This window comes from Columba livia, chromosome Z (genome assembly GCF_036013475.1).
Source record: "Columba livia isolate bColLiv1 breed racing homer chromosome Z, bColLiv1.pat.W.v2, whole genome shotgun sequence".
Classification (NCBI taxonomy): domain Eukaryota; kingdom Metazoa; phylum Chordata; class Aves; order Columbiformes; family Columbidae; genus Columba; species Columba livia.
In genome coordinates, this window is record NC_088642.1 from 54,222,388 (window position 1) to 54,240,961 (window position 18,574).

Genomic DNA, 18,574 nt, shown 5'->3' on the forward strand with positions numbered 1-18,574 from the left:
GCCATTGCAGTCTTTCCCTAGAAAGGTATACGCCAGCCAGTGGGCATCCATACGTTGCTGTTGTTCATTGACTGACTGTAGAGTAACATTTCATGGAAAAGTATGCTCTTTTTCCCTTCAGATTTTTAGTTCTTGCTAGAAAAGAACAATAGCTTGTGTTATGAGGGTGCTGACTGAGATACAGTATTTACACATGCTTTAGTTATAAGAACTGTAGAAGACAGCATTAATGAACAGGCAGTGTTGATGTTTCTGAATAGTCTGTCCTACCGTATATGATCATTCTTCCGGAAAAAAATGGCTGAAAGTGTAAGACTGAAATGTCTCTTCCAAACTAATCAGTATACCCTGTCTCCTTTTAATTTGTCTTTGAAATATTTGTCTTACTTTTGTCTCAACTACATCTTACAAGCAGTGGTAACATCAAGTCTGCATATACATTGCAATTCCAGTATTATAGCAGTATGGCGGTGCTTTTTCCAGTTTGTGTGTGTCTCCGTGAAACAACAGTCCTACTTCCTATTTTTAGTGCCAGATACATCTACAATGATGGTGCTGAATACCTTGATATGTATTAACTTCTGCTTTCTACTTTGCCTTTACAGCACTGGCTTGAGCCCAACAAGTCCATCTTCAAGCAAATGAAATGTAAGTATTGAGAGCTCATGTTTTTAATCTGTTTTTGAAATGCCTGAAGGTTTTCCTGTGATTCCATGCACTAATTTAGAATATACTTCATTTGTTTCTTGGTGCAAATAGGCCCTTCATGTTTGATTTGGACTCCTAAAAACTCTGTGCTACTCTTATTTCACTGCCTCACAGTGCTCTGCACATCAGTAGCTTTCTCTTACTGCTCAAGGCTAGAGCCAAAGGCCAGCTGATGTGTGTGCGGTGGCAAATCTGGAAAGAAGACCTGTATGTTCTGGCTTATTTTTAGTCAGATGCAATCACAGCAGCTAGGAGATATGGAGTGTGGCAATCTGCTTCTGTGTTTTTTTGGTTTGGTTCCTTTCTGTTGCCCCCTGCTTCTTGACAATGCAAAACATTGGTCTGAGATCATTGTTAGAGTCCAGCAAACTCAAATGCTACACGTTCGGTAGTGAGCTTCTGCCACAGTCAAGTGGAAAAATATCAATCATTATTTCAAAAGGACTCCTCAAAATAGGAATGTATTTATGTTTTTGGAATGTTGTGGTTTAGCTCATCCTTCCTATGAAATGGGCCAACTGTGAAGACTTCTTCAGGAAGCAGAACTGCTTTAGTACTCAGAAGTTTATATATGGCAGTGGAAGAGAGTGTTTGGCAGTTCTGGAGACTTGATTTAGGTCATTGGGAGTTATGTCTTGTTTAATAAAAGCTGTTGTCTATCTATCTACTTAGTTTACAAAATGAACGTGAATTTTACTCACATACCCTTTGTATGCAGTTGCTTTCTGTTTTAAGCATAAGTACAAGGCGTCTATTCTGTGGGAGATAATGCATTTGTTTTAAAGTGTGATGGAGCTTAAGATACTGTAGGAACTCTTAATTTTAGGTATTGACTGGACTACATGGAATGCTTCATAAAGTTCTTCCATTAATGAAGCAATAGTATGTATTGCAACATCTGTGTGCATGTGTGTATAAACATGCACCTAGCATATTCAGTGTGAACTGTTCGTATCTGGTGTTTACGTAGCTGGAGTGATATCTGGTATAAAATAAGTTAAACAACATCAAGCTAAAACTAAGTTCTGCTCCTCTGCAATGCTAGTGAAGGAAGGAAAGAGATACTATATTAATTACGAATTATCTTTATCTCTTTCTTCCTTCCATTGTGTTATCAAAAGTAGAAGAGAGTTTCCTCAAAGTATCCTCTAATCTGCATCTGTATAACTGCTTTCACCCAACAAAGTGTAAGGCTCTCGTGCTTCTTGTTGCACTTTGCATAGCAACATATTCAGGAACTCTTCCAAAAGATGTACTTAGAGTGTTTCGATTTATTCAAAACAACTCTATCTTCATATAGATGATGCTTAGATCCGATTGAAGTTACTCCATAAATTCCATAGATGTAGTGGTGTGATAGTCTCATCAGAGGACATGTGTGGCTTTTGGGGTAGATTCCTGATCAGGACTCTGAAGACTGAAAAATGAATGCATAAACAAAAAGCAAAATAAAATGCAGCTAGTATAAGGTTATTTATCATGGTGAAAAGGTCTCAACAGCAACAGCAAGAGAGAATGAGACACTAACAAAGGTGTTTTGCTATCAGGTGTCATGCAGTTGCAAATACTAATTTGAAGCAAGGATAGACACAAGCTTTGTTTCATGGCAATACCAAACCAAACAACAGAAACCAATGAAGAACAGGGACAATCCCCAAACCAGTCAGCACTATAATAACGTTTATCACAGCACTGCAGGTTCATTTCACCAGTTGGGCTCTTATTACTGCATGTTGACACACAAGAATAATGCTCCACATCACACTCACAAAGAGGAAAATCTGTCAAGGGTACCCAGAAGAAATTGTTGCTCACTGAAGGGGGTTGAGGGCTTACTCAAGCAAACATCCAGAAGAAATACTCACTCACCAAGGAGATGGTGAGGGCTCTCAGTCCTGGGAATTCTCCTGAGATGGCAGTGCAGTCCTGCTGCACCAAGAAGACTGCTCAAAGTGGATCTTTGGTGGTGGCCCCATGTATAGCCATGTCAAGCAGAATCCCTCTGTATTGTCAGGTTGTACAGAAATCACAATTTGGCAGCTATATTCTGTCAGTGGGACTGAATATTTTGTGTTCGAAGCTCTGAAATCTGCATAGGTTCTTGTGTGATGTGCTACCATATTAATTCGTTTAGCTTTGGCAAAGATTGCTTTAAGTTCATATTTAGTAATACTAGGATAAATCAAAATGAATCTTCCAAAATATTTTATGTTTTGTCTTGCCACATATGAAAGAATATTTAAATGTGGCCTTGCGCAACATGAGAAAAATGAAGGTGTGGTATCTTTTTTGTTTTAGCATCTACATTTGTATTTTCCATTTTCACTGAGATGTTTCTGTCGTAACATGATGTGTAAAGTCTAGGTCTGTGCCTCAGCCATTTTTACCACTAATTTTGCCTGAGAAGGGAAGTTTTAGTCTCTGAGAAATATTCTGAACCACACCAATTTTGTTGTACAGGTTGAAGCTGGTTGGCAGCCAGCTATCAGTGGCTGTGAACACCATGCTTCCACTAGTGTGTTGAAAAGCTCTCTGCAAGGTTGCCTAAGGTAGCTGCATCTTTGTGGTTCTTCATAAAGATGCTTTAAAACTAGTTCTTCTCTTCTTTTACATGTTTTTCTGCACTCTGTTACTCTCTCCCAGGTGCCAACAGTAAAGTTCCTCTCCATTTGGCCATCTTACTTTTTTTTAACTTATTTTCTGTCTAGGAATATCTTACTGTAGATCATGCCGGTCACATCAACACCTATATTTAAATAAAGAACAGAGTTTTACCATGCACCTCCCCTCTCTCTTTTTTTCATTAATTTTAAAGGTTATTCTGTATAATAAGTATGCAGCTATCATGTAATCTGCTTTGTGGCAGGCAAATATCCAATTATATGGGTTTTGTTCTTGATGACAGTAGAACAGAATCAATTCTGCTGCTCTGATGTGCAGAAGTTGAAAAGTCACGTGTTTTTCTTGCTGCCTTGCATCTCAGGAGATCTGAGAGAGTGGTGCAAAAAGAATGTTCTCCTGTGTCAGGCCACCGGAATTTGTTAAGTCAATTTCCTTAGTCTCTAATGCTGTCATAAAATGTGAAAGGAGGTGGAATGAATCATGGGAAGCAAGAAGTCAGATGCAGAGATCGGTTGTGCAAAACTTTCTTAAATCTCAGCAAACTTGTCATCAGTTTTCATGTCTTGGAACAAATCTAATAAAGAGTTTAATCAAATATGAAGTTCATAAATCCATGCACAGTGAAAACAGTCAGTTTTGTGTGATTATTCAGGCACTAATCTGAATGCTGTATATCCTTTACCTATGATCCTCAAAAAGATTTAATAACATGCTTTAAAGCATCATTGTAACTGTTGATGAAAATCCATTGAGCACAATGAGGAAGAGCCCACAGTTTGGGGTTTATGATCTTGATAGATCAGATATCTTTTATGCATAAAATAAAATCACTGAGTAGTGTTCTGTCTTAAACATGCTTAGCAAGTGGTATGCATAAACAGCTGATTCATTTGGTAAGGGAAGAAGTATATCAAAATAACAGCATATGCCTTAGAGTTTCCCAGAGATCCTTCTTCAGCATTAGTGAACATGAAGATGATTTGAGTGTAATGTGTGTGTGTTGTTTTGTTGTTGTTGTTTGTTTGTTTGTTTTAATGACCAAGTGACCACTAATTGTTGTAGGGTAGTGTAGATCAGAGAATATGTAACATCAAGGAGAGATGCAGAAAGTTTTCTGCAATATTGCATTCTCAGGGCTGTGAAGATAATTTAAACATCTGCTTTTGGCTTTCAGTATCCATCTGTACTGCATGTTTAATCAAAAGAACAACACTGCCAGTACAGCTCATTACAGAAGCTAGTATTTGTGCTGATTGAAAAGCAGGTTGTTAAAAACAAACAGGAAAGCTTCCCGAAAGTGGCAGCTGAGACTCTTCTATGCTTCTCCCTCTTTAGTTTGCACTTCTAAAACTTTCAGTTTTTCAGCAGCTTTTAAAAACAAATTTCTCTTACATTAATTTTTTTTCTTGTTGTTTCAGATTCACTTTCTATGAAGAAAATGGTAATATGAATGTGTGGTTTTTCTTAGCCTTATTATTCGCTGTAAGCTCTTCATCTACACTGAAGGCAAATGGTTCAGTGGACTTAGAAATGAACATGTATGAGACTCAGTCCCTTACACATTGGTGTCTGTGCCAAGAGGTGTAGGTCCCATAGCCCTCTTTGTTCTGGTCAGGGTGTTAGAGGTTTGGATTTTAGCTTGGACATCCTTACTATTTCAGGTTATGTTGGATAGTCTGCCTTAGTTAAATGCAACTGAAATAAACCTTACAAACACACAGTCATTCGACTGGAAACCTTCCATACTGTGTGTGTGTAGTTCCTTCATGAGGCACTAGATCATGACTAGTTTCAGCATTTAATATCATTCAAATGGTTTTACTTGTTCTTTTGCCTTTATCTCTTATGTGCTGTTGGCACATATACTGGCGAATTAATAGCCCAGTTGCAATGAAGTTTGCAATCACTACTATTCTCCATGCTAAAGTCCTTTGAAATTATTGGAATTGTGAATCTTTTTTAGTGAGAAAGCAAAGCTTATGGTGGTAGGAAGTTCTGACAAAGCCTTGGGCATTTCACTATACCAGCTGCTCCTTATCTGACAGATAAAGGACCACTCTGAAAGAAAAGGCTTGTAGCTATTATAAAACAGACTATATTCAGGCTAGTTTTGTGTTGAAAAAATGTAATTCTGCAAATTGAGTTATGTTTTGGGAGCATTTGTTGGTAATGTTTCCGCTGTAATGTGTAAGTGGTAGAAAGTAATTTTGCATTGAAGGAGCTGAGGAACTGTCTGGCTTGACAATCTCATCTCTTGAGCTGATACAATTCACTGCCTGTCTTGCTCTTCACTTCAAAGATATAGTGAATGAGAGAATATGAATTTCTCATGTGTGTTTCTCCAGTGCTGTAAAATTTGCAAGACAAAGGCCTTACTAAATGTTTATATATCATTGAATGCATTTTTGGAGGAACATTAGGCTTACAATCCTTTTCAAAATTAGGATGGAGAAGAAAGTGGATTGCTTTGGGGGTTCCTTCCTTCCTCTTTCAAGTGTTCGTTGTTGGTGACTGGTTTTCTAACTGGAAAAGACAAACAGAAAAAGAGGATCCTGTTTCCTTCTGCAATTGCAGGGTACCTTCTTATCTCCAGAGATGAACTGGATTATGGGGATCATATGCTTTTTAACATTTCAAATTACTTACCGGGATTGTGCCATTGTTGCAGGTGTTGCTGAGAAAGGACTTCAGTTTAGCAGGCTGCAGGAGCTTGTTTTATGTTGTTTGCTGCAGTGCTGAGAAGGAATATTGTTACAAAAGACTGAGTCCAGGAAAAGATTTGCAAAGTAGGCTTCCAACTGCCTTGCCAAATCTCCTGCATATTCTGTGCATACTGCTGTATATACTTTTGTCATATACTGTCCTTTTGCTACAAGGAAAACATTTCTTATTATAACCTTTGCTGTTAACTGAATGTGGTCTATTTTTTAGTGCAATGTATTGCCATCCTTTCACTGCAATTATACTCCTTGCATACGGGGCAGCTATTGCTTTTCTGTCATTACCATGTTCTGCCAGACTGTGACTCTTCCACTGTAACTCTCTCATTTTTTTGTTTGCTTTTTGTTGGTAGTTTTTTTGTTGTTTGTTTTTGTTTGGTTTTTGTTTTGTTGGTTTTTTTCTTTTTATCACAGCCAAAGTTTTGATTGTTTTGTTGGGTAAAATTCAGTCAATTTTTACTGTCTTGCAGTAGACTTATACTGGCTATGGCCCTGCAGAGCCATGCATTAGCTGTTCTTTTTTGTTGCCCTATTTCAAGCACAAATCTGCCAGAATATTTGAAAGTCCTTTTTTTGCTGAGGAAGAGCTCTTGCTAATTTAATACAGGCTGGCTCTTCTGTCAGGTTTGTAAGTGGAACTCGATTCTGAAAATGCAAGTTTTTCTCCATTGCTTACTTGTAAAAAGGCCATTGAGAAGAGACAGAGCCATTTAAGATGACTTATGCTATCTTTGCTTTGTCCAGACAACATGACTCCGTAGTGCATTTGTGGATGGCTGTTTTCCTTTCCGGGGCATTGAATTCACTTTATCTTCTAGTTTGCCATTACAGGACTGGGAGGACATAAGTGTCCTCTGTTTTGCAGTCTATTCCCAATCACCATAAGACAATGCTGCGGTCTAAGGTGCTGAGGCCCACAGAAAGCAGTCACTGTGTTTCTCTTGCCTTCAGAGGTCCTGTCCAGATTTGATTAGCGTGAATGTACAAACCATCCCTAGAGAACACTTAAGGCTTGTTTTTCTTTCTCCATTTCCTCTTGTTTGTTTCTATTTGTTATTGTTTCCTTGCTCTTTTCTTTTTTTTTTTTTCTGTATTTTTTAATTTCTCTGTCCCAATTTCTTCTGACATTCCTTCTTGTGTCTTAAAAGAGTGGTTATTATAAACAAGTAAAAAAAGTGAAATCAGCAGTTTTTGTTGAGGCCGACTGTACTTAAAAGAAGTGCAACATGAGGTCTTGAAAAGGGAAAATATTTCGTCTTCAAAAGCAGTTTAATCCTTCAAAAGATACCAACCATAACAAAAAATGTAACACATTTTTATTTTCTGTTGCTTTTGTACATCACATTTACAAACCAAGTGATATCCAAAGACGTGTTTCTGCAATACTGTAGCATACAGTTAAACACTACAAAGTAGTTTGAAGAGTGTAATGATTATTGAACTGATTTCCACATGCAGTTTGTACAAGCCAGTGAGCTAGTAATCTTGAGGAGATGGTACAGTGAAATATTCTGGTAGGTTAGTGATTACTGTTATAGATTACAATAACGAAACTGTAATTCTCTCTTTCACCTGTCCTCTTCCTCCATTTTTTCTGTAATTTTCTTTGCCCTTTTCTCTCTCAGTGTTCCCAGCGGGCCTGCCAGTTACCATGGCCTGTGTAATGTAGATGAGTTTTTTCCCCACAATATTTACATTTTGAACATGTGGTTGTTTTCCTTCTCACTTCAAACTGAAATTTAACACATGAACATTACCTCATAACAGCTAGCTCTGAGGGCTCTGCCTACCTGTGTATTGTCCCTTGTGTGATATTTTTAAGCCTTCTACTTGGTTTTCGCACATCTTTTATCCTAACATGGTTATCACAAGATGCCTCTGTTTAAAGTGACAGTATTTGGTTTGGTTTCTGTCCCTCTTGTAATCACTAAAAGATCACTGGCCTAGGATTAGATATCTTGAATGCTGTCAAAGATACAACAGTGGAATATAAAGCTGTGTTCAGTAATGTAAAACAGAAAGATATTGATTGCAGATTGAAACCCTTCCCTTGCCTTTCCCTGCCTTTCCCTTGCCTTTCCCTGCTTTTCCCTACCTTTCCCTTCCGTTGCCTTTCCCTTCCTTTCCCTTTCCCTTCCCTTCCCTTCCCTTCCCTTCCCTTCCCTTCCCTTCCCTTCCCTTCCCTTCCCTTCCCTTCCCTTCCCTTCCCTTCCCTTCCCTTCCCTTCCCTTCCCTTCCCTTCCCTTCCCTTCCCTTCCCTTCCCTTCCCTTCCCTTCCCTTCCCTTCCCTTCCCTTCCCTTCCCTTCCCTTCCCTTCCCTTCCCTTCCCTTCCCTTCCCTTCCCTTCCCTTCCCTTCCCTTCCCTTCCCTTCCCTTCCCTTCCCTTCCCTCAGGAGTAGGTAGTGTTGTCTTCTTAAATAGTGAAAACAAAACCAGTTCTGTTGTCTCTAGTTTCATTAATCAAATTTTATTAATGTTTTCTTCCACTTTGTAATCTAGGCATTATCATCATCAGGAATAACGAATATACATTACAACTTTGTATCTCATTGTGACAAGATAAAGTTACTTCCTGTTTATCAGCTTCCCAAATGTGTTGTAGTTCTTGGATCAAGCATTAAGTCTTGTGAGGTGCAAACATTTATAAATTATTTGCCTATGTGCCTATATTAGCTATATTTTGCACATGCTTTGGCCTTCTTTGTCATATGTTCTATTCTCTTCATGTGTATATACAACATTTATTGGTTTTGTTTGAATTGCTGCCTGATGCATTGGAGCTAATCCTTGCACAGGCTACTTTGCAAGACTCTTGGAGATCACTCCCTGAGGGTGGCTGAGGAAATGTTTGTTTGCTACTGTTCTCATGCTTTTTCTTTATAATATTTCAGCTCACCCACCATATACCATGTGCTTTAGAGTGAAATTCTACCCACATGAACCCTTGAAGATAAAAGAAGAGCTCACCAGGTATTTTTTGCTTGTTTGTCTGTGCATTTAATGTGCATCATTAACAAGTTCAAAATAAGACAGTTTGTTGTTTATGGTACGGTTTTCACTATTTATGGTAAAATACCTGAATAGGCAGACATTTGGACTACCAATAGCTTTTTTATTTACTGTCATACCTATGGATTTTTAAAAGCAGTTTAAGGGGACTTTTCTATAGCATACAGAGAAGTAGTGATGCTCTTGAAGAACTTTCAGAAAGAGAAGCAATGGGCAAGGATTATCCTAATTCTTCCCTGGCAAAGATTGTCGTCTTGAGTAAGCTTCCTGTGTGTCTTAGTTTTTCTTTTTTTATATGTGTGAAATAATCTGTGAAGTTTGATTCAGTAATGGCCCTAATTCTGTAAATGGGAACTATGAATAGCAATCACTGAGCTTTCTCTTGTGTGCGTGTGTGTGTCTTCAGGACCACAAACAAGATAGTAGTTTTAAAGTACTGATAGACCTTTAGCAAACTGATGTAAAGGTGCAATATATTTATATTTTTAAAGTACAACTGCCCTGTAGATTAAGAAGTCTTGTTGCTAACATGGAAGTTTTCCTGCTTATGCTGTGAAAACACAGCTGTTCAACAGATCAGTCTTACTTAACGAATGGGAGCTTTGTGCTTCCTACTTGCCATTGTGAATACTCTGGGTATTTTTCAACTTGGGGAAAAAAATTGTAGGAAAGTAACAGCCCTTTTGACCTCTGCACCAGCTGTGCAGGACTGTATGTACGCTGTACCACGTTGTTAGTCGGCAGCTCACACCTCTGACCTAATAGCTGCATGTTGCAGAAGCACGGAGCGCCTGCGCCCTTTTTGCCCCAAGTTCTTCATTGATGCTTTCCCCAAGCCCTGCAAATTCTTATGATCACAACTCACTCTGTGAATGGGAGTGATTTCATTATCCCTGGTCTCATACTGAAAGTTTCAGGAACAGCTTGCATTCTGCTGAATGATAAGTTTATACTTTGTATAGAGCAGCTGGAACATGCAGTTCGTATTATAGCTGTTTGTCTTGGGTGATGTACTGAAATTGTTTAGCTGAGTGAACAGGTTGTGAAGCAGGAAGTCAAGGGATTTTCATTATTTGTTCATGTTTGTCTTTGATTGAATGTGTTACTTTTCATGACCTCGAGTATAAACTTCATATGGACCTTCCTTATTCAAGACCCTTAGTTGTTTGTGGGTTTTTTTTTTTTTTTTTTTTTTTTTTTTTCCTTTTAACTTCTTGGATACCCTCCCAGGAGAAATTTTACTGAAGTGCAGAGTGCCTAGAATTAGTTCACTGAAGTGTATCGTGCTGTCAGTATGTTCTAGGCTTTGCTGGAACATTTCAAATTAATTTTTAAAGGCAAGCTGCTGTATGAAAAATGTTTTATAGTCTTCACTAAATCTAATACTATTAAGGCTTTAAAAGGAAAAATAGTTTCTCTTTTCATATGTCTACCTGACACCTTTTGTATCTGATCAGCTTTCTGGTTTCCCACTGTTGCTGCTGGGGAAGCTTTACTTTTTCTCTGCCCAGATCTCTCACTCAATAACAAATTATAGGAAATGTGCCTGACATGAGCAAGTGAAGTGTAGTCATGTAACTCACCTCTGAGAATTTGCTTCATTGCCTAAGACAGAGGGTCAGATTCAATGTGAGACTCTAAATTGGCCGGAGTTATTTTTTTTTCTTGAATTGCAGTGAAAAAATCCATTAGTATTTGACAGAGAGCAGTCGTGAAACCTTGATAATGAGTTGGCTTTTTGGTAGATTTTTTTTTTCTCTGTTCTGTTCATGGGACAGTCACATTTGTTGATTTGTGTGCTTAAGATGATTTGAAAATAAATTAATAATATTGTCACTCTTTGACTTAAAAGCCGTCTGCATTTCACAGCTGTATATACAGTCAGCTGAATCAGAGTACTAGCACTTTGCATTTCGGCTACCCTCCATGCCTAACAAAGCCTGTCACTCTCTTGCTTCTTCAACTTGGTAGAAATCTGACAAATGTCTGTAGTCTCCATTTAGATAACAAATTTAAGATACAGTAAGACTCATCCTGTCACATTGTCATACTTATCTTTGGTTCAGAATATTAATTAACCCTGTCTAAATCCCCCATGTGGATTATTGTTGATGCAGTCTTTGTAAAAGCTTTATAGGAATAAATCTTTAATGAAGTACCTTAGAGACATCTAAGAGATGTACAGATGTTAAAAAGGCTGGTTTTCCTGCCCTTCCATGGCAATATCTGATGTAAAAAAAAGAAAAAAAAAATCATCTATTCAGTACACAAAGCTGTGTGTGTGGAGTAAATGGTTTCATTTCTGTGAAAATAGTATAACATAGAAATACTGTTCAGGATTTAGACATCACTTGGAGGAAAAACCCTGAGTATTTGTTACTTCAGATTACTGCTGCTTCATTGCTATCCTACCTTTGGTAGTCTCGGCTGAACTGTAATTCTTGAGTTAGTCTGTGGTTTTACAGATGCAACAACTTTCAGGAAATTACGATGGAGAATGACCTAGCTGAAGTCATCCTTCTGCCTATGATACTGTAGAAAAAACCCAAACCTTAAGAGCCTGCAAATGCGTGCACATCACATGTTCAGAGGCCAGGAGTGCCTTGGGCAAAGGATCAAGCCATGCACTTGCCTGTCACTGCATTTCGTTCCACTGCAGAGGATGCCTGTGAATATCACCAGTCACATCATACCATTCCAGCCGCTTGCTTTCATCTTTCCTCCTTTTAATTAACGATCGCTTCCATAGCTGTGCTTTTGAAGTAAAATCAGTGCCTGCCTGTGGATGTTAAGGCACTTTGAGATATTATTGCTAAACAAGGAATTCTGTGGACTCTGGACAAAATTTCCGTCTCTCACTGCAGAGGGGGTGGGTTTTGTGGTCGTTGATCACTGTTTTCTCTAGAGTCAGCAGGCCCATGGGGGTTGTTGCCTTCAGCTCCCTTGTTTCTGTAATAACAGACAACGTGAAACCTGATTTGTCAACAAAATCCGCATTTTAATGCACTTGAATGCTTAACCTTCTTAACTTGTCTCCTTAACTTGTGTCAAAACAGATCTAGATATGTCCTTATTTCTGGAAGTACTGCTTCCTCAGCAGGCAGTGAGGACATACATGTTTGGAACATATTTGTGAAAGACTAAAGACACAATTTCTCTCTTTAATTGTTAAACTAATCAGGCAGTTTTTCCACTGCCTTTTTTAAAAATTGTGGTGAGAAAGTGGCAAAGGTTTAATTTGTTTTGCTAAATGATTGGGCCTCTGAATTAATTTCAGGTGCATTAGAGGCTCAGCGGTTTACAACACAAACAGTGAATATGGATTTCTGAACAGCTGGTGTCATCTTTTCAGCAGAGAAAGGTCCTCAACCGTAGAAAAGGGTGATGTTTCTCTATGTTGTGGCCACCTCTGAGGGTTTGACTTCTCCTTCATGTGTAGTCTGTGAAGGACATCAGGCTCTTCTGAATGGCGCACCTGTGGCTTGTCTAGTGCTTTTATGTGACGTGAAATCAGAAAGAAGAAGTTTGGCTTCACTGGCTTCACTGAGCATTCCTAGCTTTTAACTAGGCAATAGCAACATGACAAGCAGGTCCTCACATCTCCCTTGTTCAATGCCATGCACACCTGTGAAACATAATTTCAGTTTCTTTTCTTGTTAAATCACCATATGGTCTGCAGCCGGTTTTCTGGCTGACACTACACATGATTGGGATAAAGACATTTAGTCCATACATTTTAAGTATTACTGCTAATTTGCTTATTTGCTTTTCTCCCCATTTTTTATTTTTTTTTTTTTTTAAATCTTTTTGGTGTGTTGCAGTTGTTTTTCCAGAGAGCATGATAGGCTTGCTAGCAAGAGGGGGTTTTCTTTAGCTATATGTGTGTAACCATATGCAGGAAAAAGGATATTCTGGAGTTTACTGTTATGGTCAAGATTATTCTGCTGGCATGACATGCAAAGGTATAAAAGTACCAGGCGGGAAGTTTTTAATTGCAGAGGCGTTTCAATCTGCAGTACACACAGTGTCCCACTACGCTCTCTGGAAAGCACAGATATTTTTGCTCTGTGCCTCTTTTCACTATTTGGTCACAGGTCAGAGCCTTGGGAAGTTACACAACTGGGAAAGCCTGAGATGCTGCATGTGAATAGAGTGGAAACAGTTAAGCAAGTGTGAACAAATGGATCCAAAGACGGGTCACACTTGGGCATGGATTTTTATGCTGTTATTTTTTGTCAGTGCTCATGTTTAGGTAATAAATAAATCAGTGTTTGTTTTTTCTTATGTAATAAAGCAGTCCAAGGCCTCATGCCTTCTTATCTCCAAATCCCTACATTATGCTGTGTATGTATAATTAAAATGAGAGAGTATAAAATCATTTGAGGTCCCAAAGGAATGATCTAAAATGACACAGATAATACTGTATCAGCAGTAATCCATGATTATTGTAGAAAAAAACAGAGCATGGGTGAGGAGCTGGGGGAATTAACCAAAGATGGATTTTTTCAACTAGCTTTCATCATACCCTTTTTTCTTAATCCATATTTCCTAATCCAGGAAGTAGTTTTTCAATCACTAGGCTGTCATAAAAGAGTGTAATGAGTACTTTGATACAAGAAGAGCAGATAAATAATTGTTTAACTGGAAGTCATTTAAATTGACAGAGACTTGGGGTATGTAAACATGGCAAATTCGAGAGCCCTGAGTGAGCTAGCTTGGGCGAGGAAGAACAGTAGAACTGTGTGTGTGCAATACTTGACTAGTCCTTTCTCAAACAGCTGTACTTGATATTGCCTTGTGCTGGAAGAGCCTCGTGCTTTTCCATTCAGAAGTGAGTGGCCAATTGAAGCTGATAGTGGTCCAACTGGTTGTTAATGCCAGAGTATCAAACCATTTCTTTGCAAGTTGAAAAGTCCCGCAATACTATCATCCTTCCAAGAGTGAACCATTATGGGTGGGTCTGTGCTACTGAACCCTGTTCCAGGCATCACTGAGGAATACCTCTGCCTCTCTGGGCAACCTGTCCTGCTTTTCTTGAGATGTGCAATGGTAGCTATGTTTTATTGCCTCAGCAAGTCCACTTGTCTGTTCTGGCTTTCTTGAGGCCAGCTGGCAAGTAAATGTATAGTTTTAATAGTATTGGACTCACTATCAAATTGAATAGCATAGGTTTTAAAAACGAATGAAAATCATTAGTAAGGGAACTCTCCTCAATATTTCATAAGCCTCACTTTTATTGTCACTGTCTTTCCTTGTAAGGGAGGCTCTATCACTCATTTTAGCTGTTCTTCTCTGTATCTTAGCTGTTCTTCTCTGTATCAAGCTCAACTCTGTCCTACTTAGGATGCAGGGGCTAGAGCTAGGCAAAACATTTGAGATGTGATTACACCAAGGCTTTAAATAGTGGCAAAATGCCCCTCTGTCTTGTTCAGAATATATCCTGATGATGCCCAGTGTTTTATTGGCTTTTTTTTTGGCTGCTACTGCACCCTGAGTTGATTATTTCAGGGACCTGTCTGTGATGATTCCAAGATCTATCTGTCAACTCTGTTTTATCGGTAGCTAACAGTGTGATGGATTTTCTTTAATTCATAAGATATCAAAATACTACTCAAGTATTAGTAAGTAGACAAGCAATATATTTTTAGAGAATGTAATTATTTTTTTTTCTGTTAGCTTTCTTTTCTAGGTGGCACTGTAAAGAATAGAAAAGGTGTTCTAGTTGTGGTATTACATACTAGTATGTAGTTGTTACTGTTCAGTCAAGTTTCATGGACTTTGGCATGAAACTAGTGCTCCTGCAGTGTGGTTGTTGATATCTGCTGTAGAAGACTGAATGACAAGCTAGTGTCTAGAATAATGTACACGAAGAGCTCATAAATTCTGATGGGGGAGGAGGGCACCTAATCAAGGAATATTGTAAACACATTCATTTGCCCTCTTCACCTGAGTGTGCAGTGCAGCATGGTAAAGAGTAGTGCAGTCAAAGTCATACAACATGCTGAGATAACAAGTTTTGAACATTGCTGGATCCTTGAGTTGACCGTGTCTGTCATCTGGAAACACTGCGACAGCATTGGGAGAGATGCTTGTTACTGGAATAAAATGTGTGAAGTGGCTTGAACACAAGAAAAAAACACTATGTGGACAAACCAAAAAGTTTGGCTGTGAGAAAGCTTTCTTGCCTCATTGAACGTCTTAAAGTAGAAGCAAATTGACTGTTAAGCAGTTAGCAACATGGTGTCTAGGGGTCATGAAGCCTTCTTAAAAACAAGAACAGGTATTGCTGACCCTTCATCTGCAGTTGTAGGAAGGCCTTGGCCAGCCTGGAGTTGACTCATCTGTATTGCAAACAGATAATAGATGGAAATGAGGTTATTCTAATGATAGGCATTTGTAAGTGTAAGCGCTGAAGCATACATTTACGAGCTTGCTGGTAAGCCTGAGTACTTAGGGCTGTAAATCAGGCTATAAAGTTGTGCCAGGGCTTGGAAGAAACAGCTGTGGTAGAAGGACACAAGAAGCAGCAAAATCTGATCTGATATTGCAAGTTATTTCTGTAAGTGTAGGCAATTTTAACTACATGCATAAATCTTACTGAAGTCAGGAGTCAGGTACACACATTCATAGGTCTTTGTTGACCTGGGACTTAAATTAATTCATCAGGATTATAGTAAGTGTCTGAGATTAAGCCAGCCTTTGACAAAGCTTGCAACATTGGATTTCAGTCCAAAGTGTATATATCTACTTCATTTGGAAGAAATCCTTAATGTCTTAGCCTTGTTCCAAACTGCCCTTCTTTCTTTGAAGATGAACAGTATCCCATGCAGCTTGCTGCGTGAGTGGTCTCTGAAAAACACAATCAGACTCTCTGATTCTGCCCTGTGTAGATATTCATCTGCCCTTCTTTTAAGTGCTTATAAGTGCAAGTGCTTCCCTTCCCTTGTATCCTAGCCAACAATTTCTCCAGCCTCCACTGTGGACTGTGCTCTGTGCCTCTTTTCCCCTTTTGACTGTTGCCTTCTGTCTTGGAGATGTTTCCTTTGCAAGTGCAATTTTGAACCATTTAATTAAGGATTTCAGTGATCAAATTCATGCAACAACTTAGTAGTGCAGGACCTTAGTGACAGAAAAAATAAACTTCAGTATTTTTGTTTTTAAAATTGTTAGGGTAATAGAAATGTATATGAACAATTTAAGAGACACTCCACTGTCCCCGAGACAGTCAAAGAAACATTGCAACAACAAACCCACTTTCATGTAAGAGTGTAGAAGCAGAGCTTCTTCCTCAGACTAGCAAGTGCTAAGAATTATATATTTTGAAGCAAAAACAGATGAATAGCATCTATGGCCCACATTTGTGACAGAAGCTAGCCTACATGATGGCATGTGTTCAGCTCTGTCATCCGAAGACGATCACTGGAAAGAAATCAGCTCTGAGGCACAAATGTTCTTTTCCCTAAAATTATATCTTGTGTGCTGTTTTGATTGTATATCCTTGGCTTGCTCTTGTTTATTTTCTGCTTACATGCCTCTCAGGAAAAATTGAATATGTGTTTGTGTTTTCCAAATTGTTACAGAAAGGATATATTTCTGGGTATGTTAAGAAGACAAGGTAAAGAAAAATGTGTTTTACTGAAGTTAATGGAAAAAATGTAATGGAAATTTTCTACAATTTTTTAATTCTGAGGGTTTTTTTGTTCTGAACAACTTGCAGAGCCAGTGGTTTAGCTGGAGGGAATGGATAACACAACTTTATTTGCTTCATGTAATTGACAAAATTGATATATTGACAATTTAGATTGAAAGTATTTATTCTTTTTTATTGTAATGAATCTAACTTTGGTGGGTATTTCGACAAATTTTGGTAGTTTCACATTGCAGAAAGTCTTAAGCAAGAAACTGGTATAAAACTTATATTTATACCTGTTTGATTTGTTTCTGGGGAAAAGAAAACATTTCTTGTTCAAGATTAACTCAGATAACTGAGACTGTTACGGGTACAGACATTTAATAGTGACACTGAGGATCTTTTATCCTGGCCTGCAACAGACTAGCTGCTCACAAATGCCACAAGTATGCAGACTCTCACCCAAACTCCCATGTTCGTCTATACAGAGTTGTAGTGGAATGCATATAGATGAGTTTTTGCCCTCTTTCCAAGGTGCTTCTGTCAATGTTGCTGTTATCTTTGATCCAAAGTGCTGGTGTAGTATCTTAGTGACCTATCACAAACTGTTGTCTTTATGGCTGTCCCCCTGTATTAAAAAAAAAAGGGGGTTGAATTCTACTGAATCACGTTTGTGTGTTTTCACATTTATTCTCATAAAGCAACATATATTGGGGTCAGTGCGATCTCATTTCAGGAGTCTGACTTGTGATTTATTGCATAGCATTTCAGAGAGAGAAAGAGAAAGGCTGCCTGACTCTTGAATAGGTGCTTTGGGTGAATTGTTGCAGACTTTCCATTCTCCCTGGGCTCTGAAGATAATAACTTGTAATAGATGGTCAAGGTGGGCAGCATTGCTGCTTCATCCTGTTACATGGGAAAGAATTTCCTGCAAAACTATTTTTTCTTCTTGTAAACACCAAATATTAATAGAAAAGTAGCAGTTCCTGGCATTTGCTTCCATCTGCACAGCTGGAGAGTTGGACCCAGCAGGGTCCTGAAACTTCAGATTATTAGTTCTCATCTCAGCCTCATGTCTGCAAATGTAAGTCAGGAGCAGTTTACTTTTGTATCTCATTATAATAATTTTCAAGCTGAGAAACCATCTATGTGCAGTGTCACTGGAGATCTGACCTTACAGTGGAATCAACCCACCATGTTGTGAAATCTTGGGGTGCCCTTTCATAGGTGGATTTGTTTTGGCACTTCTTAAAAAGTGAACTCAGTTTGGCCTCAAGCTAATGGTCACTTTGGAGAACCACAGCCCGGATTTTTCACCCTGCCAAGACTTAGTTTTAGGATGAGGACAGCTTGTTTGAGCAAGTTATATGTGGTATCTGCATCAATATACTGAACCTTTTCCAGTAAGCTGTCGTTGCAGATTAAGAATTTTTACTGCATCTCACCGAGGCCTTCAGTTCACCCTGCTGCAGTTCTCCTCTGGGAACAGCCTGTACTGTAGCAGTATCAAATTATGGGAGGGAATTAGTGATCCATTACTGGACACTGATTACAGGAAAAAAAGGGGTTACAAAATAAAGGGCAAGGTTCCTGCAGAGACTTTTGATACCATGATGGATTGAAGGGATTCACAATGAGAACAAATTGCTTTTCTCAGTGATAACTGTCTTGTATTTTTGTAGCATTTAGTAGCAAGTGAAGGAAAGGAGGAAAATTTCCCGTGCCCTTCAGACAATTCTTCCAGTCTTACTCCAATCTAGGACTCACTGTAAGCTTCAGATAAACCACTTGGTGCAGGAGCTCCTGGTACACACAGAGCCAAGTAACCTGGGCAAAATATGTCTGACATCAGTGCTATTCATAAAGCACATTTTGATTTGCAACT

At 38.7% G+C, this 18,574-nt stretch overlaps 1 protein-coding gene across 1 annotated transcript in view; it reads left to right on the forward strand.

Moving 5' to 3' along the window:
- Nucleotides 1–18,574, forward strand: part of FRMD3 (FERM domain containing 3) — a 149,395-nt gene that overhangs the window by 80,069 nt on the left and 50,752 nt on the right. Inside the window, exons 3-4 of the mRNA XM_065045916.1 lie at nt 606–648; nt 8,942–9,020. Of these exons, the coding sequence (XP_064901988.1) occupies nt 606–648; nt 8,942–9,020 (122 nt within the window). The remainder of the gene's footprint in view (nt 1–605; nt 649–8,941; nt 9,021–18,574) is intronic.